Source organism: Phalaenopsis equestris, unplaced genomic scaffold, assembly GCF_001263595.1.
Source record: "Phalaenopsis equestris unplaced genomic scaffold, ASM126359v1 Scaffold208949, whole genome shotgun sequence".
Taxonomy (NCBI): domain Eukaryota; kingdom Viridiplantae; phylum Streptophyta; class Magnoliopsida; order Asparagales; family Orchidaceae; genus Phalaenopsis; species Phalaenopsis equestris.
Window position 1 is genome coordinate 28,127 of NW_018228161.1, and position 24,034 is coordinate 52,160.

Below are 24,034 nucleotides of genomic sequence, written 5' to 3' on the forward strand. Positions count from 1 at the left end.
ATTTCAAAAGGAACAAATGCAGAAAAGCTTAATTTCATTCACAGATAACAAAGATACTTCAGCATTGATCCCAATAGACATATATATAAGAAGAAAGGAAACTCTAGAAAGGGAATCAAGTTAATTAGCTGTTTCTTGAGCTGGCAGCAAGTGTTTCTAATTCTGTTCTAGAGAGTGGAAGACCTCTTTGTGAATTGTCAGTCTGTTTGTCAGACTTGCTGCAATTAAGAATAACTTTAAAAAATTAAAAAATCATCACGCCTTAATAAAAATCAATTAAAATTCTCGCTATTTTATATGAATAAATACCTCCGTTGAAAGAGCTTTGGTTCAAACAAAGAAATATAAAAATATGCAATAACTTCAGGGAAACTCGTAAATTTCTGAGAGATGGAATAAAACGAACACACTGGCATAATAAGCGATAATATTCCATTCACAATGAGGTAAGTCAGGTTTATGTCAGTTGCCGCAATGACGGCAAGGACACCACCATCAATGATATAAATCTATATGGAAACCTGCTTTACAAAATAAGACACAAGGAAAAAAAAGGGCTCATTAACAGCAACAGACCATTGTCCGAGTTGCATTTATATCTGGACTAACCGGGGATGAGATAAAGATGGGACTATCATATCTCTGTTCGCACAAACCCACTGCCGTGGTGTCTCTATGTCATCTCCTGCAATGGTAGGAATATGCCAGCTACCTCTTTCTGATTCCTGCATCCAGCAAATATAACAATTAACAAACTCATGTATAAGATATGTAGTAATGTTTGGCGTTAAAGTACTCGCATTTTCCATTGAGATGTACATAAGGCACATTTCGTGTCACTATCACTATGTAATTTGCAGAGCCAATACCTCATGAAATACCTATTCCGACAATGCTCATGAGAATATCAGTCGTACACAAACATGTTACAAGCCAAGTAGAATGAGGATTTGGATCCTCAACAATTACTAAAGGTCTTCATAAGGTTGTGTGGAATTAATATTGGTCATCCAGACCACATTAGATGGCAAAGATAGACATGTAACAATAAATTGTGCAATTACGTTGGAATAGGAGAGCACCAAATTCGTACAATGATGAGAATCCCATGCAATTTGCAGTCCAAAACTTCCATAAATTCTCCAAATGGTACCTAAACTGTGGGAACTCGTTCGCACCGATTCAAAAAAAGTGTAAGGAGAGTGAAAAAGCAAATACAAATGGAAAAAGGAATTTAATTGAAATTAGTTTTCACATTGAGCGAACCCTCTTTTTTTATTAGAACAGATTTTATTTTATTTTTACTAAGATTGAGCAAAAAATTGTCCATGAATAACATAAAATTATTAGATAAATCCAAAGGATGGTGTTGGGGGTGAGATCAAAAGTAAAACTGGAAGAAATATAAATATGGTGTCGGTGGTGAGATTGTTGTTGTGGTTGTTCAATTGAAGTTGTATGATTTCATGAAATGTATTGTGTGCGTATGTGTTTGTATGTGGAGGAAGGAGAAAATGATATTTTTGTATGTAAATGATTGGAATGTGTGGAAAGGAAAAGCAAGTTCGTATGAGAACTTCATGCAGGTGTGCTAAAATCAGTCTCCCCTCCCGGAAGGTATACATTCACAACTAAAGCTCCTGAAATGTTTATTGTGATGCATTTGATGAATTGAGCGAAATCCTATACAGGCTTTTTGTAGCATAATAGGTTGAAACTGGTACATGACGCTTGTAGTGTAGTGGACAATTCAAATATTAAATACCAATACGTGCCTTCATAGTGCGATGGGGAAATATGCAAATGTATAAAGGTAAACTATATGTGCTTTTCGTAGCGTGGTAGGTGTCGAATATTAGGTCGTGGTGTTTACACCACCCATATACCCTTTTCGCAGCGTAGCGGGAAGACTCAGACTCCCGATAGAACCCCCAATGAGGGATGACGTCAGGAGAATGCTAAGGTATTGTCAAATTTTAGGGTAAATTTAAAAGACAATAAAATTTGAGTTGAGCTTAAAATAGACTTATAATGATTTAAATGAAACTTACATTAAAACTTAAACAAGTGCAATGATTGAAAAAAAAAAATAAGAAAAAAGTGTAAAATGTGAAAAAAAAAAAACAAAAGACATAAACACTTAATTGAAAAAGCTCAAAAGCTCCAAACCAAGCAGGGACAGTAAAGTATCCCTACTGTCGAGAGCTTCAAGGCATGAAATGAACAAGCCAAAAACTTCTAGTTAGAGAAACAAAAAGATGCTTATGCAGGGCCCGCTATGATTAAAACTCCGACATGCAAACAAATCTTGTCGCCCATATTAATGCTAAAACTTTAACCCACGAGCAAACAAAGCTTGTTGTCATGCACACACAAATAAATCATACCGCCCATATTAATGTCAAAGCTTTAGTGCACATAAATCCAAATATTGTCATTGGATCCGCAATCCACCTACACCAGCGGACATAAAGCGAAATCAAAAACTTCAATGAAATCTTTTTACATCATTTAGTGTTAATACATTAGTACAGACCATAATAATCACCTAAAAGTTGATCTAAAATTTTCGCATGTGCTCCAACATGTCCCTAAATACTCAAACTCGTGCGTTTGAGAAAGTTGGGTGATTTGATCACATGCTTGAGTTACAATATAAATTGCCTAGAGAAGCGTGCACATATATGAAAGATGCAAAAATCTAATTTTTAAATGTCAAATGCAAGCCTACGTAATTACATGCGCTCTCAAGCAGGCAGCCTTGTCTATACGGCAAGATTGTAAGTCCCACGTTTTGGCTAGTTAGATCCTCCATCCCATAGGTACTAGGGTTAATACGATTGAGCTCTCACTGAGCCAATAGGATATTCCTCCACATAAGAATTGAAGTTAATAGAACTAGTGCTTTATTGTGATGATTAATAAATAGTATTATGTGATGATGTCTGTGTTAATAGTATATCGCAATCGGAGATGTATGGTTTCAAAATCAAATCCCAAAATCTATTTTTAAAAATCAAATAATATTATACACTTGAACCTAGTCCTCTGTAAGCGGGACAGACTCGACAGGGTTCGAAAAGATCAATTCCCCGATGATAGGCGAGTTGATCGTGAATTTCAACAGGAGTGGTGTATTTTTAATTTTAAGCTCCAAAGAATATTCAAATAAATTTAACTAATGTAAATCATGAACTTGATCTTCTGTGAACGGAACAGAGTCAACGTGGTTCAAAGACACCGTTCCTTGATGATAGGCATATTTATTGCACATTTTAACTGTAGGGGTTTATTTATAAAAAAAATTCAAATCATAAAAAAATTAAAAAATATTTAAGTAAAATAAACCACTTAATGCTTAAAGAAAAATACATTTGCACTTCAAAACTGTTTGTCGAGGTGGATAAATCTAATACTGACTCGATCTCACAAAAGAGTCAATGTCATGTCAAATATACTACTAAATTCAAGCTCAAAACAATCTAATGTCAGTAAGGATATGGCCCGAGTCATATGTCCGCATGGTTTGGCCATCAAAAGACGTCACAAAAAGCGGTTACGACTAGAGCCCTCTGATTCTGACGTTTGTCGTTAAATGTTACCATTATGTTACTGTCGCAGTTGTGGACCGTAAGTTCTCCAATGGCATTGTCTTTTTTAAGTTAGAATCATAAGATATATTTGATATGAAACGTAAGTAGACCTAGAACCTTGATGACCCAAGATGACCGAACTATGAAATCCTGAATGATTTATCAATTTTTCCCCCACCATCCGGTTTCTGCTAACTTTGATAATTTTTATAATTTTCAAATTGTAAATTTGCAACTATTATATGCAAAGTTCAAATAGTTAGAAATTAATGACTAGCCTTAATTGAAAGCGCTCTCCCATTTTGGAAGGAGTAATTAATCATAGGAACATGCACCTATGATTAACCTCAAATCCAAGATCTTGATGTACTTCAGAAAATGAGGGCAAAATCTCTAGGCAGTGTCTTATCTACTCATCTGTCATCTGAAAATTTGACCAAAAATTTAACTTGTAAAGTTCTTGATGAGAGTCTGACTTTCGAATTTTCGGAACCCATTGTCGGTCACCTCTGATTCTGACGTTTGTCGTTAAATGTTACCATTATGTTACTGTCGCAGTTGTGGACCGTAAGTTCTCCAATGGCATTGTCTTTTTTAAGTTAGAATCATAAGATATATTTGATATGAAACGTAAGTAGACCTAGAACCTTGATGACCCAAGATGACCGAACTATGAAATCCTGAATGATTTATCAATTTTTCCCCCACCATCCGGTTTCTGCTAACTTTGATAATTTTTATAATTTTCAAATTGTAAATTTGCAACTATTATATGCAAAGTTCAAATAGTTAGAAATTAATGACTAGCCTTAATTGAAAGCGCTCTCCCATTTTGGAAGGAGTAATTAATCATAGGAACATGCACCTATGATTAACCTCAAATCCAAGATCTTGATGTACTTCAGAAAATGAGGGCAAAATCTCTAGGCAGTGTCTTATCTACTCATCTGTCATCTGAAAATTTGACCAAAAATTTAACTTGTAAAGTTCTTGATGAGAGTCTGACTTTCGAATTTTCGGAACCCATGACCTCAAAAATATTCACTAGCAACACCCCTCTCGCATGCAAAATTTTGAATACCGTATGTGACGATGAAGTGAGGAAAATGTGACAATAGCTCAAAAAATAATGCATCAGAGGGCATAACGGCGTTGTGATGTGATGCCTCATTTCAGATACCAGAGAAAACAGAAGAGTGGAAGATGAAACTTGGGGGTCGATAATTCAAAGAGGTGAGTTTGTTCTCTAAAACGATGCGGAGGAGGGAGACAGAGGCGAGATCGTGATATCAACTTGGAAAGTTGACCGACGCGAAATGAAAGCAAGAGGGCTTCCTAATAGCCAGAGGCAGCAACATCGACGGATGACGACGTCCCTATAGAGCAGAGAGAAGGCGGCCTTAGTGTTAAGCAAAAGAGGCGAGACGCTCAACGAGGACAGCGAAACTTGAGGATGTATCGACGTCAAGCTTTTAGCAGTTTGGTGCAAAGGAGGAACAAAGTCGAGTCTCAAGCAAAGAGAAGACGGATCACATGCTTGAAGGGGGCCTTCAACCGAGATTAAAGGGTCAGCCTATTAATTAAGTTATCTAATAAAGATTATATATATAAGTTTATTAAGTAAATGTTAAACTTAAGGACACTTGATTCGGGCTATAAAGGTTTCCATTCTCGATTGAAGAAAGGGTGTTGCAAGAAAAAAAGGTTAAGGGTTGATTTATTTAAGTTTTGTTAGTTTATTAAGTCTAGGAACTAATATATGAATTCTATGAAATTAGTAATAATAATAATAAATTATTACAGAATATAAATATAAATATACAATCTTAAAGTATAATTGAAAAGTTATAAATTACACAAAGTGATTAGAAAGTTAAATAAGGACCAACTTTTTGTTATCAATATTATATTTAAATTGTTTGAAAGAAATACTTAAATTTATATTATTAAATAAAGATACTAATTTTAAAATAATAAAAGAATTACTACTATATGATACATCAATATAATAAATTAATAATGATTATTTATGCATTTGACTTTAAGTACTCATTGGAGATAAATGAGAGAATCATTGACTAGAGAATCATTAGTATTAAAGATGAGTACTCATACTCTGATACTATGGTAATATTTTGTTTATTCTAGACCAAATGCTCTTACGGTTAATGTCATTAATTATATTGAAATCACAGCAAACTTATAATTTATGATTCTATTGAATTTTTGTTAATATTATAGAAACAATGTATACCTAACATTTTTTAAAATTATCATAGATATTGAATGTTATACAAGTATATTGATTGTTACACAAATGAAAATAAAATAATCACTAATAAAAAGTGAATTTTATACTATGATTGCATGTACATGCTTGATTATGATAGTTGATACGTCACCAACAAATTTTCATCATCCGGCATGAATCTCGATGCATGACACGAATCTCAAGACAATATTTTAAACAGAAAATATTCAAATCTTGATAAAAAATCATCCAGAGCTTCGATTTCAGCAAACTTATAGTCAAACTGACAGGCTTGATGAGACGGACCTAATAATATGAAAATTAGCCCAATCCAAGTCAAATCAAGCCTAGATCAATTCATTGAACCACACTTAGATTATTTTCGGGCACATTTGGAAGGTCAAACGGTTGTCAAATATGACAAGTTTATTCTCGAATCGAGCGATTCGATTAGACAAATCCAACGAGCCCAAGATCACTCAATTCTTACACATTAATGCACTCAAATGTCCATTAAACATCACATGATCAACGGAAGTTCTCCAGATCGTCTGATCAAAATGATTCACATTTCTGAAAATTTCACAATCATGTTCGTTAAAAACCCTTCTTTTGAATTCATGAAAATAAAAAATTCCTAATTTTTATCGAGTTTTCTTAAGTGATCCGTTCGCTTAAAATGTAATTAACTATAAGGGTTTGTCCTTATAGGGAACTTAAAAGAACCCAGACTTAAAATAATCGCTTTTGACTCTCATATCGAATAAGGGAATCTATCGGTCATCATGCAAACTTGCGATCAAACGGAAGTCATTTATTTCTATAGTTTATTTAAATTGAGCTTATTATCAAATAGTGCATTACCTTTCAGGATGATACATTACTCATGGCTAGCTCAATTATTCAAACTGTAGGAATCAATGGGATTAGTTTGATCCCATTTTCCTCAAATTAAAACACCTAATTTCTAAATACTATACTACATTAAATTAAACTGCATCCAGCCGTATGGCGACCGACATACCATAACGGTTATAATTTGGGTGACGGCTACACAAATATAGCATAATATAGATGTATTACTGATATAGTAAAATCAATTGAATAACACGAGAATAACACAAAATAGTGTAACTAATCATATTAAATATGTTATACTGATTTATTACAAGTATAACTAACATGTATGTTGCTTTCTTTTTTCCTATATTACTACAGTTTAAGAGTGTGAGCATTCACTGGCTTTGATTAGCTCACTGTTATTTTAAGTTAATTTTTCAGGTGTAATTAAGTAATTTAAAAGAGTTGCGATAGAAGGGTAGTGTTTATAGAATATGCGAATAACATATAATGAAGTAAATTTAATTATACTACCTTAATTTAATTTCTTTAGTAGATCTTTCAATTATTAAATCGTAGTTATTGAAAATAAATATAGAAAACATAATTTCCTCCATCGGAACGTCTTTACCCACCTTGGTTAATTTCAAACTCGGGTCGGATCGTGACATGTAAAACGGGAACAACTCCAAGAGCTTGTGATAAAAAAAAATAACGACAATTGCGAGGTGTAACAAGCATAAAGTTGTGCATAAGAGATCGTTGTATAACACATGAATAGTTTTTATGGCATATAAAGAAGATCATGGTGAGAGTTCACCAACAATAACTCATTCGAGCAAAATGTGAAATAGAAGAGGATCTTGTAAAACTTAGAGCTTATGCTAAAAGCCGCCCAGAGCCGAAATTCACAGAATCTAGGACTATGATAAGACAGAGAAATGGGATTTAAAGGTTATATATGGAGGTAGCAAGTGAAAAGTTGATGCCATGAAGGCCACACAATATATGTTGAACGAAGTTATCTTCTATGTTCTAAAATAATTAAATCATTATCAATTATAAAGTGTCACTCCTATTTTACTAAAAATCAAATTGGAGGATTATTTATTTATCTAACTACATGTCAATTGCAAATATCTTATGATAAGCTTAAGAATAGAACTTGAAGAATGTATAGCAGCTATCCTGTTCATTTTTGACATATAATTTTGTACGGATATTGTGCTTGCTTAAATTAGACTTTAGAACTGAAATTTATTTTATTATTTTTTTCGTATTTCATAGTTCATGCTTTCTAATTTAAGAAGTATAAAAATATAGAAGTTAAAGAATTTATGCGCTGTGATAGGTTAAACACCTCACCGTAAGCCTCTGACATTTAAAACATTGATACTAACAATGTTTCATGATTTGGCCAATATATCATCAAATTCATGAGTTTTGAATGGAGCGCCTGTATAAAATCCCTATAAGCTATATGGCGTTCGCTTTGCAACCAATCAAGTAGGCCCACAAATTTGGATTACTGAAATCAAAAGTCGTTTGTGATGAGTAAACATTTTTTGAATCGTTGGAAAATTTCAAGAAAACACAGATTTTTATTCCATTGCCATGTATAAAACAACAAGTAAATTATACGAGAATTATTTCATGTATGTCACCTGAATGACAATTGAATATGGTGGCGGCAGGTGAAAAGTTGGGCCATCCCTGGAAACTGTAAGCCTCACCTGCCAAAATTAAAATCGCCCGTTAAAGCTCACTAGATTATTAACAAGTATAGAAACAAAGCATAACATGTTCAATGTAGATGATTCTGAATTCCAAAATAAGGACAAAGACATGAATTATATTTCTGCACATGTTCAAAACGACTCAAAAGTGAATGTGATGACCGAAATTAGATAATAAGAATGAGCTCGCAAGTGTTTATGCAATAGTAAACTTGTCAATATTTGGCATTTGAAAGGAGCCCATAGCAAATGTTAAGCAGAAACTAGAAATAAAATCAGCGCTACATATCTTTATGGCTCATAGCATAAGAAACTGAATCTGCTAATTCAGTAAATATCAAAAATGAACCAACACGAATCTCGAGGAGAAATGATTGGAGATAAAGAAAATGAATTATTCGTGCGAACGATCGATCAGTTTCCAAGGCCAACCAAATGAAAAGAATGAATGACCCGACATTTACCGCACATCCGCATCAGCACCTATTTCCCGATAATTTCCAGCATGAAAATTAGTAGTCGCCTGGGATGAAGACTTCAGTATAGACACATAGACTGAAACTAGATTGTTTGTTAGACTACGGTGATTCACGCTCTGACCGATGAGTAATTCATGTTAAGAAGTGTGGAGCCCGGTCCACTTCTTTCCTGGAGACAGTTTCGGTTTATTTGGATGTTATTAGAAATTAATTGCTTCATTAAGTTATTTCCATCAGAAGCTTACCTGTATCTTCCATGTTTGGTCTCCCGCTAATCTTCCCTGCTCGCGAATAGCTCTCCTGCCTCCCTGCTCACGTGGTCCCGCCATCTCTCACGCAGAAACGAGTTTAAGGATCTCCTTCTTTAGCTTTTTTTCTTATTATATAAAGGCCAAGCAAAAGCCTGCCAAGACAATCTCCCAAAACTCCTCTTTTGCTGAAGCATTAAGGAAAAGAAAAAGAAAAGCTTCTCTTTTGGTTTTCCTTTTCCTTGGCTTGTGGAACAAGAAAATTTTCTTGTGTTATTTTTTCTTACTTCACTTGGCTTTGAGAGAGAGAAAGAGAGAGAAGAAGAGGAGAGCAAGGAGAAGTGAGGAGAGGAGAGAGAGAGGAAGAGAGATTTTCTTGTAATCGTCGAGGTGATTGACGATGTAAATCCTCGAAGCTAATTAAATCCTCTGCAGCTCCGTGGACATAGGCAATTCGCCGAACAACGTAAATTTGTGTTCCATTGTGTTTTCTGTTTTGCAATTTTTCTCGATACAGTTTTTCATTTTATTGTCATCGTTTTTCACAACAACTGGTATCAGAACTTTGGTTCGGATCTAAGAACGATGGGCGGAGACGAAGAGATGGCATCTGGGATCGAGAAGTTCAATGAAACAGATTTTGCTTGCTGGAAGATACGGATAGAGGACTACCTTTATGGGAAGAAACGTAATATTCCGCTATTGGAAAGAGTCGGAAAAAATGGGCGAGATGGAATGGAGTTTTTTGGATCAACAAGTTCTGAAGGTTATTCGATTAACTCTGTCGAGATCGGTTGCCCGCAAAGTCATCAAGGAGAGGACTATTGCAGATCTCATGACGGCTTTATCAGGTATGTATGAAAAGTCAGCGGTGAATAACAAGGTGCACTTGATGAAAAAGTTATTCAAGTTGAAGATAGTAGAAGATTTGTCTGATGCGCAACATTTTAATGATTTCAATGCTATCACAAATCAATTGTCTGTTGAAATTGATTTTGATGATGAGATACGTGCGCTGATATTATTAGTTTCATTATCAAATAGCTGGAAAGTCATGAGAATGGTAGTTAGCAGTTCTGCAGGTAAACCTAAACTGAAATATGATGATATTTGTGATTTGATTTTGGCTGAGGTGCGCAGGAAAGATTATAGTGAGACCTCAGGTTCGAGTTCGGCATTGAACATTGATTCCAGAAGAAGATCACATAGCAGGAACTCAAACAGTGGAAGATCAAAATTAAAAGCAGGAAATCAGTTGAAATCGTGGCAAGGCTGGCCACATAAAAAGTAACTGCAGCAGGAACTCAAACAGTGGAAGATCAAAATTAAAGTCTGGTAAGCAGGAAATCAGTTGGAATCGTGGCAAGGCTGGCCACATAAAAAGTAACTGCAGAAATCCTAAAAAGAATGAGAATAGAGCGCAAATGTGGTAGCTGAAGAGATACTGGATGAGCTATTGCTGGAAATACAAAGTTCTGTTGATAACTGAATATTGGATTCAGGGGCTTCCTTCCATACATCTTCCCACCGGAAGTTAATGTGGAACTATGTTGCAGGTAACTTTGGGAAGTTATATCTGGCTGATGGAAAAGTTCTGAAAGTTGTGGGAATGAGAGACATTGATATTGCACTCCCTAACAAGAGCAAAAGGACTTTGCAAAAGCTCAGACACGTTCCTGAGTTGAAGAAAAACCTTATTTCTATTGGGCAACTCAATGAGGGTGGTCATTAAGTACTGCTCTCAGATAGCACCTGGAATGTTATCAAATGAGCATTAGTACTAGCCCGGGATAAGAAAATTGACATATTATATATTACTGCAGGTTTACTCAGACGTGGAAACATGAGTCAGAGATAAATTATGGGGAAGCGGAAGAGCGCGCCAAAGGCAGGAAAACCTAACATTGCACAAACAGATGATGGAGAACCACAAAGCTAAACTTACAAGATAAAAATTCGAGCAAGTGGGAGCTGGCCAAGGAGGAGACGGATTCCCTGCCAAAGTATCAGACGTGGGAGCTGACAGAACTTCCACAAAAAAAGAAGTCATTGCACAACAAGTGGGTGTACTAGGTGAAGTCTGTGTTTGATGGCAGTAAGAGGTGCAAGGCTAAACTTGTTGAAAAGGTTTTCAACTGAGACAGGATATTGCCCATACAGTGAGAGTTGTTAACAGAGACAAGAGTAACACAAGAAAGAGCTTAAATGTACAAAACTACGTTGAAGTTGATATATCGACTGAGGATGTTACTCTTGAAAAACTGAAGTTGTGCTCGAATTCAGCTGGTCTTCTGACATGAAAACTGGGGTTTTGAGTTGTAGGGGTGAAAGATATCATGTTTGAGGAAAAGGTCGGTACAGCCAACAGTTGAAGCAATCAGTGTTTCAGACTCTAAGTGGGAGAATTGTTAAGAAGTGTGGAGTTTTGTCCACTTCTTTCCTAGAGGCAGTTTCTTTTTATTTGGAAGTTATTAGAACTTAATTGCTTCATTAGGTTCCATCAGAAGCATACCCGTGCCTTCCATGTTTGGTCTCCCGCTCATCTTCCCTGCTCGTGAACAGCTCTCCCGCCTTCGTGCTTACGCGATCCTGCCATCTCTCACACGGAAACGAGTTTAATGATCTCCTTCTTTAGCTTTTTTGCTTCTTATATAAGGGCCAAGCAAAAGCCTGCCAAGACACTCTCCCAAAACTCCTCTTCGGCTGAAGCATTAAGGAAAAGAAAAAGAAAAGCTTCTCTTTTGGTTTTCCTTTTCCTTGGCTTGTGGAACAAGAAAAATGTCTTTTGTTATTTTGTCTTCCTTCCCGTGGCTTAGAGAGAGAGAGAGGAAGAGAGAGAAGAAGGGGAGAGGAAAAGGAGGTGAGGAGAGAAGAGAGAGGAAGAGAGAAAGAGAGTTTTTTGTAATCGTCGAGGTGATCGACGGCGTAAATCTTTGAAGCTAATAAAATCTTCTGCAGCTCCGTGGACGTGAACAATTTGCCAAACCATGTAAATGTGTGTTCCATTGTATTTTCTATTTTGTAATTTTTATCGATCCGATTTTTCGCTTTATTGTCGTCGTTTTTCACAACAATTCTACCCAAGGGCAATGTGTCTTCCCCTTCAACCTCCACAGAATGGGTAAATGAAGATTATTTAAGCCAACCATAGGATTTTAGGGCGGCTGAATGAATCCTGGTCGACCGAACAAACTCCAAGCAACCGAATTGGGCAGTTACGAATGTTGAGTGTTTATAACAATTTCAGAAATACTGTGGTGCTAACAGCGGTTATGGGGACAAAAAATAATGATATTCAGTTAGAAATACGTAAATGTAATGACTCATTAATTATAGTAATATTCTCTTTTAAATAAGGGCAGTCATATAACTTATGAGATCTTACATATGAATTATAAATAGGATGATCACTCTCAAAAAGAGGGACCCCAAACGGAATTCTTACTAAAAAGTACAAAGTGTTCAAATCATCTCTTTTTTCCTTTTTTCATCAAACAAATGCTTTATTCCTTAGGTGAGATCCATGGGACAATTTAGGATCTAGCATCCTAAAAGGTGCGGTGCACATGGAATCATGTTTTCTATAAGACGAGGAGCATGTTAGGTTGAAGGAAAGCATCAAAAACCTCCAACTTGGATTCTATTCGAGAATTTGTGCAACAAAAAATCCAAGCACTCCATGAACGGATTGTCGGACAAATTGTCGAGCTGGCACGAGCGGTGCAAGAGGGAAGGGCACAGCCTCTCCTGCAACCTGATTCACCAGCACCCGAACCTCCGATTCAACAAGCGGCCTCGACAGCCATGCGAGTGGAAGTCCCAATACCAAATCCACGTAAACAGGGGGAACCTCAGCCAAAAGTGATAGAAGTCTATAGCAGGACGAAGAATGCATTCACCAAGCATATTGCAGAAGCCAAGCCACCGGAGAAGTTTAAGGTTCATGCCTCGGAACCATATAAAGGTCATAGCGACCCTGTGACCATACTGCGTCCTTTGAGTCGCAACCTATCTTCTCAAGATCTCCAATACATTGAAATGTCGATTACTCCATACCAGTGAGACATTCTGCTCTCAGATGGTTTAACAGACTTCCCGTAAAAATTATTAATTCCTTTAGAAACTTCAAGAAGTTTTTGTCGCAGTTAGCTAGCGCCCAAATGGTGCGAAAGGATTCAGATTCTTTGCGGTATATAAAACAAGGTCCAAATAATAGCCTGCGATCATATGTTACAAGGCTCCAGTAGGAGATAATCAAGATTCGAAAACTGGAATCGATAGTTGTCAAAGCAGCACTAGCAAAAGGACATAAGCGTCCGCAGTTCCAATACTTTTTGGGTTTACGAAAACCCGAAACGTTGGTTGAACTCCTGGAATTGGCCAACAACCACATTGTGGTCGAAGAACAAATGAACCAGCCAATTTCCAAAGGCAAGAAATCAGATCGACAGACGGGCAAACGCAACTCGAAGAATGATGGATGTAGAGAGAAAGACTACTCTCGTCCGAAACATGAGAGAACCCACTCCTCCCGAAGAGATAAAGATGGATGAGACGGACGCAAACAAAGCCGATCAAACGACCGGTCTACAGAAGACTAGAGGACATTCATATCTACAACTCTTCAAATTTCTATGGTGAAACTCGTGGACACAATAGAAGACAAGTAGTACTTCCAAAAGACCACTCCAATGAAAACCGGAGTATCCTTCCGGAACCCCAACAAACACTGTAAGTATCACCGTGATCATGGGCACAACACCGAGGTGTCTGTAGTCTGGTAGAAGAGTCGATTCAGGCTAGAAAGCTTAAGGAGTTCGTAGCCTCAAAGCTCAAACTCGGCGGAAAGATAAGAATTCAAAAGAAAACTAATCGGGCAGGCCAACCCAAGCCAACGCTATTCACATAGCAAGGATAGTACCAGCAGCACTCGGTGATGCTTCATATGCCAGGGTTACTGTACTTCCATGCCCGCTCCAAAGAGGAAGCAACATCCCTCAGTCATTGTTACCAACTAAGATCTTCCTCTAGCCAAAAATAAATACAAGGATGACATTGTTGTCATAGCACTCATCAGTAAGCACCAGATAGGCAATATCCTAGTCGATACTGGTAGCTTAAGGAAGATTTTATTCCGAGCCGAATTTGAAAAGATGAATCTAAAAACTAATCAGTTAACTGCACCGAGCAGACAATTGTACAGTTTCTCTTGAGAATGAAAGGAGGCACTTGGTGTCATTGCACTCCCTATTACTTAGGGAGAAGGTGACAATAGATTACCAACATGGAGGATTTCTGGTGGTTGACGCACCAACAGCCTATTCGGTCGGCCTCTTCTCAACAATTTCCAAGTTGTGGTATCAACTTACCATGTAGCCCTGAAATTTCTCTGTGAAGGGATGATATTCATTGTACGTGGATATCTGGAGAAATCCCGAACATGGTACACGTGAGCCATAGGAAGTGTGGAGCATGAAATATTAGAAATACAACACTAACGAGAAGGCAGCCTCAAAACTGATGAGGCTATCACAAAAATCTCAGTGGGTCAATATCCTGATAAAAATCAGTAAGACTTTTGATGCAGGTCACAAAAGTACGTTGATCCTGATACTCCAAGAATAATGCGATGTTTTTGCATGGTCGGCAACCGAAATGTTTGACATTCTCATCGATGTTGCTTATCATAGACTAGATGTTAGTTCAACCGCCTGGCCGGTAAAAAAGAAGCTTCGATCGAAAGCTACGACTTTAGTCGAACCAATTCGCGAAAAAGTCAAGAAACTTTTAGAAACCGGGTGCATTTGAGAAGTTCAATACCTCACCTGGGTATCCAACATAGCTATGGTGCGAAAGTCCAATGACAAAGGGAGAATGTGCGTGGAATTCACAAATTTTAACATTGTTTTCCTGAAGGACGCCTATCCACTCCCCCGGATTGATGCTCTGGTCGACTCTGCATTTGAATACTCGGTCATAAGTTTTCTAGATAACTTCTCTGGATATCACCAAATCAAAATACATTGAGTTGGTGGAAAAAACGACGTTTATTACTAGTGATGGGTTGTATTGTTTTACTGTAATGTTTTTAAGGCTGAAAAATGCTGACACGACTTATCAACTCCTACTAGATGAAATTTTTTCTAAAAAAATAGGGTCGAACTACATCTGAGCGATTTAAAAGAAACCTTCTGAATGCTTAGAAAGTTTATTATGAAATTGAACCCATTAAAATGCATGTTTGGACCCTCCATGGAAATTCTTAGAGTATCTCTTAACACACGAAGGAATTAAGGCTAATCCTAAAAAAGTGAAGGAATTTCTCGACATGCTTTCTCCCTGGAAGACCAAATAAGTGCCAAAACTCACATGTCCAATGGCAGCACTGAGTCGATTTATTTTAAAATCAGGAGACCAATATGTCGCCTTATTCAAAGTACTAAGGAAAGTGAAGAAGTTCGAGTGGACAAACGAATGCGAGCAACCTTTCCAAAATTTGAAGTCGCTATTAATCTCTCGTCACTACTGCAAAGCCCAAAGCCGAAGGAAGAACTTTGACTTGGAAGTCAACCTAAAAGCAATTAGTTTGGTCCTCGTTTGAGAAGAATAAAGGAAGTTGGGTGGACCCTTAGATCAACTAACTCATAACAGGCACAATTCATGAAGCAATAATTGATCCACGAAGACTTAAGTTCAATGTCGCTCAATACCTCTCATTGGAGACACGCTGTTTCGAAGGTTAACCACTTCCTTACTTCTAAGATGCGTTAAAGAGAGTGAAGTGAAAGACATCCTCCGAGAAGTACATTCAGGCAAATGAGAAAGCTATTTAGGGGGAAAAAAATTGGCTCATCGAGTGCAAAGACAAGCTTAGTTCTGACCAACCCTTTGAAAAGAAGTAGAACAGTTTTCCCGAAAATGTAAATAATATCAGAAATATGCTCTGCTACAGCACCAACCGGCTCAGAAATGATAACAAAATGTTAGTCCCTGTCCTTTCGCCATATGGCGATAGATATTCTCGAGCCATTTCTACCTTCTAAGAGATGGAAAAAAATTCTTTTAGTCAATGTGGATTACTTTTCTAAATTGATAGATGTTAAAGGAGTCGCTTGAATCACTGTAAGTGTGGTTCGTAATTTTATCTAGACAGAAATAATTTATCTACATGGCTTAACCCTAATACTCATTACAAATAATGATACTCAGTTTTACTGATCAAGGGTTGAAAAATTTCTACCAGAGCCAGAGAATTAACGTGGAGTTCTTGTTCGTACATCGCCCCCAAACGAATGCTCAAGCTGAAGATGTGAACAAAATGATCCTAAACCTATTAAGGAAGAAAGTCGAAGGTGCAAAAGATAATGGACGGATATACTTCCTTCCGACCTTTGGGCCGACCGAACCACTCCAACAAAATCAATTGGTCAAATGCCATATATGCTTTCCCACGAAATGGAAGCCATATTGTCCGTTGAGTATGATCATCATAGTCAAAAAGACATCATTGCAACGTCTTTTAATGAGGTGCTCATTGAACGGCAAAATGCAAATGGAGAAGGAGCTTCACTCGCTCTTGATATGTTAGTAGAAACTCAAACAAATGCTACTTTGTGATAAGAGGAAATGAAAAAAACAGTCTGTTACAACAACAAACATGTACGTGTAAAGATATTTTTTTCCAGGTGATCTAGTTCTGAAGAAGGTCGATTCAGCCACAATAAATCAGTCAATCGACAAGCTTGATCAAAAGTAAACCGGCCTTTTCATCATCAACCAACGGGTTGCTCCTGGTGCGTATTTTCCCACGAAATGGAAGCCATATTTCATCATCAACCAACGGGTTGCTCCTGGTGCGTATAAGTTAAGGACATACACAAGAAAGGTCCTCCCACGAACATAGAGTATTTTATCCATAAACATAATAATTATCTTTGTATCTTTGACCAAATTTGAGAAGTAATATTATCGTTTGACTTAATTTCTCTTCATATGTAGTTGATTAGCTCTTGAATAAAAAGAAAGAAAATACTCGGAGAACTCGAGTATTTTATCTAACGACTCAAAAGAATTATGATGCATGGACACAACAAAGACAACCAAAAAGCATTCCGACGCTAGGTCGCACAAAGATGATCAAAATGCATTCAAACACTTGGTCGCAAAAAGATAACCAAAAAAGTTCCAAAGCTTGGTCACAACAAAGACGACCGAAAGCATTCTAACACTTGGTTGCAACAAAGACGACTGAAAGAGTTCCAACGCTTGTAGCAAAGAGGAACGCAAAGCATTTTGACACTTGGTCGCAATAAGACAACTAAAAAGTGTTATTATGCTTAGTCTCAAACGCCCTAACTAAAGGTTATCAAGATACAAAATGTATAAATGCTCCAAAAAAATGAATTAAAAAATTAGAATTTTTTCTAAATTTGTTTTTCTGAATTTTTAAATTGTTTTTGACGTGGATCTCTTATTTTGACTTAAAAAACAAGCGAATTATATAAATGAAGCAATTATATCATAGTCAAGCTCATAACACGAATAACAGTTGGCCAAAATAATATGTTTTCATTTATATACTTTCTTCCAAAAAAAAAAGCGAGAGAAGGAAAAATAAGAGGCCGACTCTAGGGGTCTTTAGGACGAGTGTTGGACAATTCATCATCTGCCACATTATCGCCCTCAGATTCCCCACGACGTTCGAAAGCAAAGGGAGCAACATAAAGCTTCTTAAATTTTTTAAGTTTGAAATATTTAGGGTCGACCATCCCAACTCAAGCGAATTCATTAATCGCAATTTCCCGACCCATCTCCAGCTATTCCACTTGATTTGCGAGGAGCTCTTTGACGGTTGTCATGAAAGATATTTGTCCCATTAATATAGCATTCTCCTCTTGGACCGCCGATATCTATTCGGACACAATCCCCAACTCCAACTGTGCATCCCTTAGATCAGAATTCGCCTCAGCCGCCCTCATTCTCGCCATATCTGCCCTTTCTAGGTATTTTCTAGCTCTCTCATCAGACTTAGTATGCTTTTTTCTCAAAGATAGTTAAAATGGAAGTCAAATGATGTGTGGAAGTGTAGCCTAAGTGTTGGTAATAATTGAGCGGTTGGCACAATTACACAAGGTGGAGTTCGTCGAGTTGTTTTTCTAAACCCCCTGACCCAAGGATGTCCGCAATTACTAAAGCATATCCTGCGAATGATGGGTTCAACAGGAACCAATTTCTCTCAATGTTAACCAAGCTGAGACTTGAACCAAAATTCATATAAACTTTCGGCCAGTCTTTTTGCAGTGGAATCCATTGATCCTGCCCTCCTTTCTTACTTCTAGGAGGACTCAGGAGAGAAGGATTGGAGGAGATGGCCATGCTCTTTCACCTGCGCTCAGCTGACTCGGCAGAAATAGGGCTTTCTCTCGTGCTTTCCAATGATTCACCACCACCAGGTTCGTCTCCAACCTCCATCTATGGAGACCGACGACGTGCCTCAGCCCTTTCCAACGAAGGAATAAAATTGGTCTAAGCCGGCAGAAAGATCTCTTGAGCCAAAATATACCTTAACAAACCTTTAGTATCAATTGGATAAATAAAGGGAGTCGCATCATCCCCTAAACCACCTATAATCACTGCAGCAGGTTGTTGTTTAATTAGAATTAACTCACCCATGACTTTATTCTGAATAACAACAGAAGCTTTTCAAACAGAGTGAATGAATTCCAAACCTATTATTTGCCCCCCCAGACGGGTCAGCCTCTTCGGTTCCCTCTTCTTCTACTCTGACAGAGGAATCATCGATCTTCTTTCATTTTCTTGACGCCTTTTTTGAGAATCGATCAGTCTTCTCTAATTGCCACTTTTTTCTCAGCCTCATCAGAAAGGACTCACATCTCTTCTATCATGGGGTCATATTCCCTTGGGCTCAACATCCAACTACTGACAATTGTCGGTCGAGTATGAGTTGCTTCATCGCCTTCACTTGAAGACAATTAATTTACTTTTCTTGAACGGGCCACCTACGACTCTAGTTGAAATGCCCCAATCATCACAAGCACTCCTCAAAAAAATAAGCTTCCAGTTTTTTATCTTGATCTCTAAGTAGATCAAATGGAACTTCCGGGCGATACCAAGACCATGTACCCATCTAGCTCGACACGAAGGGAGAACATATGAGAAAAAATTCACGTGACCAAGTGACGCTTCATCTGCGCAGGTAAATCGCGTATGTCATCACTGTCGCAATTGAGTTCAGCTTCACTTGAGCAGAGATAACACCATAAAAGTTGAAGATTGAACCAAACTCGATACATAGTGGCAGTCAAAACCCGCACTAGAACTAGTCTCGGTAGAAAATTAAATCATCACCCAAGCAGTCAGTGGCCCGAACCTCCGCATCCACTTGCTCTAAGACGACAGTTATGTCGTAAACACAAGTCCCCTCCAGTAAGTTAACCTCAAACTCAGAAAGGATCGATCACTTAAAAAATCTAACCGAACCAAAAACATGAGGAGAGTATTTGGGGGCCATCGAGCTTCCGAAGAAAAACGATCGAGATAACCGAGCAAAAAAAGTGAAAACTTCTCTTAGCATCCATTCAAACCTATTTATAGGCCCCTTCTGGAAGCCGAAGCACCACATTGGGTTCCTTCAAAAATGCCGTGTCGGCCCAAAATTCGAGGAAAATAATTACTAAATTATGAGAAATTTTATTCATAAAAAGAAATATATTGCAGTCGGGTCGTTCGCCGTCTTGGGCAAGACCAAATCTTAATTCATTAAACACATATACAACGCACGCCCCCCAAATTTTTATTTCTCTATCTTTTCTTCTTTAGCACATACATGAGAAATTGAACTGGCCACCCGAAAATCAGTAAGTTTGCCCCTTAGGGTCATCACCTCAGCCCAGAGAGCTTCCAAGTCCATCACCTGAGCCTAGAGAATTTCCATTTCTACAACCTTGGCCTGAAAGACCTCCAACTTAGCAACTTGTGCCTGAAGGACCTCCATATCTGCTTATAAAACTGTCAACTCCTCTAGAAGATCTGAGCTAGTGGCTTCTCGTTGGAGGTCAGCAGCCCGAGCGAGGGAGTCCACGGTCTCGTCCATATGACGAACTAAAGACCCATGAGACTCCCCGCGTCCGACAGATTCCCTCTCTGGGTCAGATAAAAGAGGTTAAAATGCCAGATAAAAGAGGTTAAAATCGGCAGAGGCACTGAAGTGGATACCCCTTTGTTCGTGGCTTGAACAGAAGGATCGACATAATCCACTAGCTCGATTTGGTATGCCTCCTCTAAAGATTGAGAGCCAATGATGGTGCAGTTTCCTCTGCAATAATTGAGCAAGTCTTACGAAAGTAAATGACAAAACCGAATGAAAAAGAATCTCAAAGTTATCAATCAATTGGTCCTTTTCCAATGTGCAAAAGCTCTCTACGGCGTGAGAAGGCGCAACACTGTGAAGATCCTTCTCGGACGGTGGGAATGGAGGAACATCTTCCGTTGGTGGAGCCTCGGTTTTCATGGCCTCGTCTGCTAAGCAATGGAACAGATCATTTTCCATGAGAAGGGAATTACCTTGAGTGGTCTTCGAGGCTGAAGAGTGAAGAAGAGTGAAGTCTAGTGGTGGAAATTACGCAACTGCTCCCAAAGGTTCCCATTCTTGAGACGGTAGTTGGGTCAAAAGCTCCCCTTCCGACTTCTGTCTATAAGCGGTGCGGAGTCAGATGATTCACCAACCTCTTCCACCCGAGGCATTTTTGCAGTTGGTTGTTTGAATGGTTTTATTGATTCGACCAGCATTTTCTACCACCATTTTCTCCTCATCTCCTTTCCACTTCTTAGTCAGTTGCATCTCTTCACCTGTCATTTTTTTAAGGAGGCAAAAACTATCAAGTTTCTTTTTCCTTTCATCTTCAGCAATAAGGGTTCTAGAAACAGAAAGTCCAAAAGCCTTCAGCAAAACCTCTTGACAAATTTTTTTTGGCACCTAACATGTTTGTTCGCCTAAATGGCTGACTCACAAGAAGATGCGGGAAATAAGAAAAAATAAAAACACACTTAGCACCCTATTTATATGAAAAGGGGGCACATAAATCAGAGTATAATTTATAATGAAATTTATTACTCATTATATGAACAGTTAAGTTATTTAATACTGTTATTTTTAAGACAACTGTCATTATATAAGAAGAAAATCGGGAAACTAATTATGTATATCAGAAATAAGCCTACACGAATCTTGAGAAGAAATGATTGGAAACAAAGAGAACATGAATTATTCGTGCAATTGATTGGTTGGTTTCCAAGGTTGAGCAAATGAATAGAATGAACAACCTGACAATTGCCGCATAGGCGCATCAGCACCTAGTTCCCGATAATTTCCAGCATGAAAATTAGTTGTCGCCCAAGATGAAGTACTTCAGTATAGACACATAGACCGAAAGTAGGTTGCTTATCGGATTACAGTGATTTATCATCTGCCTGATGAAATAATCCTACCCAAAAGTGATGTCTTCACCTTCAGTCTCCAAAGAATGGGCGATCCAAGATTATTAAACAGTGGATGTATTTCTCTTTTTATTGTCATTTATTTTAAATACCATATATTGTATTTTTCTCATTATATAATTAATAAATGTTTAGTAAGAAAAATAAATAAATAAATGTTTATTTTGCCTGAGCAAAAACACACCTTGTTCTAGTTGCGGCCTCCCACTGCATGGTGTGACCAGCTAACGACTGTGACTAGGGTTTCATGCAGTTTCGTCCGTGCAAGCCACTTACACAACTTTCACGTATCATTGGGCATTCGGTTGACTAGGTCTTTTTTTGCTCTCCTTCTTTCACACTATCATTGTTGGGTCTACATGTGATTCGCGATGATATTTATGGTTGCACTTGCAGCTAAATTTTTGAGTGAGCTATGTGAACCAGTGCAGTCCCAGCTTCCCAAGCTGTGAGACAACCTACTTCTTTTCGTGCATCATTCATGATTTCACCAACAATTAAGCTGTTTGATCAATTTAGTGTTCCGTCGCCCACCATCGTTCATGCCTTCACCATTGGGATTGCATTGTACTCATTCACCTCTATTGACATTAAAGTTTCCTCATAGAGTGAGTGATGTTATTGATCTTTTGTCCCTTTATTGCTCCTATAGTTGGTTGTCATGGTGTCCTCATCGATTAAGTCAGCGATTGAATCTTTCTCTCTCTCTCTCTCTCTCTCCAATATTCGTGGTCGTACACACTTGTTTCCATTGATCTAACTCACGAGAATTTCAATTATTGATTTATCAAAACCTCTTCATATCTTAATTGTTCATGTGGTGACTTCACTTAAGATATTGGTTCGAGGATGTCATCTCCTACCATAGCAACCTTTGGTGCCCTTGGTACTTCGATGGTCTGTCCTCTTATTTTCAACCCATTCATTAAGCCTCCTCAGCCTCGATCTTTGCACGCCTTTGCAAATTTTATTTTTATTTGTTATTTGAATGTTGCAGATGTTTTCTCCTCTGCAATCAACATTCTCCTCTATTATGTCATTAAACGTAAACAATCTTCAACATAAATAACCTTCAACTTTCTCGAGTATGTTTGTTATCCTATTTTCTGATGAGAAGATTTCTATATTTGCTAGGCCATCCAACCTCCTAATTATTAGCAAATTCTCCAAGTCAACCAAAGATTGAGGTAATTTACAAGTTTGTATTGTACCTAAAGCTATTAGATGACTACTCTATTGAGCTCACCAAATCTCGCCATGCCATCATAATACATAAGATTATTCTCACGGGTGATGTTATTATATTAATGGGCTCCTGATACGAAGGTTAAAATGATCTCATTTTGATTGCTCCTTAAAGCCTTAGGTCACTCCATTTTGAATCTATTTTCAAGGCTCCGTCGACACTATCTTAATAAGTCAGCTTTATTTTCTTTCGTTCAATTGTTGAAAAGTTTTTACAAGTCTACAACAACTTGTTTTTCTAAGCCTTTTATCGCTAGAGTATTGGTGGCATTGAACTTCAAAAAGAACAACCACCCAAAATATCAATGGTGAAGTCTAAAATCTCCTTATAAATGTCTACAATAAACTTGTTTAATAAGTTAATCCATTAATTTATAAAAACAATTTAATTTGTGAGAAAACCAATTAGAGATGGTGTAAACTCTACATCTGTCGGAGTATACCCAACCTCACATCTCATTGAAAACAATTCTCATAATTCTAATCAATTAAGAGAAGCTTTAAGTAAAGCTAATTTTAAATATATGTGTCACAATCTCTTCCTTGGAGGAAACTAAGTCAAACTTCATAATGACAGGTAGCAATTTATCACCTACGATAAAATTTTAAATGTAAAATAAATTTATTGGCTTTGATGAATAACACGCCTTTTACGAAATGTTAATACAAGTCCTGTTTGTACATGCCTAAGATTAAATATAATAACTTAAGTTAATAACAGAAGGACAAAATTTTCCTAAGAAAATTCTTGGAATCTCATTTGTTTGGTATAAATTTATTCTTTTGTAATAGCTAATTCATTTGTTCACTTTATATTTCTGTAAATGTGGTTCACTCAAACTTCTTTTGAAAGTTGAAATTAAAGAGTCTTCTTTAGAGATAAATATGAAAATAAAAAAAAAAGTAAAAAATAAGCAATAAAAGGAAAAGAAGTGAGAAACAAAAGGAAGAAAATAGAACATGAAAGAAGAACAAAAGAGCTGAAAAGAAAAGAAATATATATATATATATATATGGGGAGAAGCTTGAGGAGATGCCAAATTAAAAATTGGCTTCACTTAAATCAACTTAAAGAAAAAGACTTGAACACATTTTCTAAACTTTTTATTTGAATGTTAACTTAATT

At 37.3% G+C, this 24,034-nt stretch overlaps 1 protein-coding gene across 1 annotated transcript in view; it reads right to left on the reverse strand.

Moving 5' to 3' along the window:
* Positions 1–367: 367 nt before the first annotated feature.
* Positions 368–24,034, reverse strand: part of LOC110036593 (proteinaceous RNase P 1, chloroplastic/mitochondrial) — a 41,239-nt gene continuing 17,572 nt past the window's right edge. The window contains exons 5-6 of the mRNA XM_020741074.1: positions 8,349–8,417; positions 368–725 (exon numbers count right to left, since the gene is read on the reverse strand). Coding sequence (XP_020596733.1) covers positions 594–725; positions 8,349–8,417 — 201 coding nt within the window. The 3' untranslated portion in view covers positions 368–593. The remainder of the gene's footprint in view (positions 726–8,348; positions 8,418–24,034) is intronic.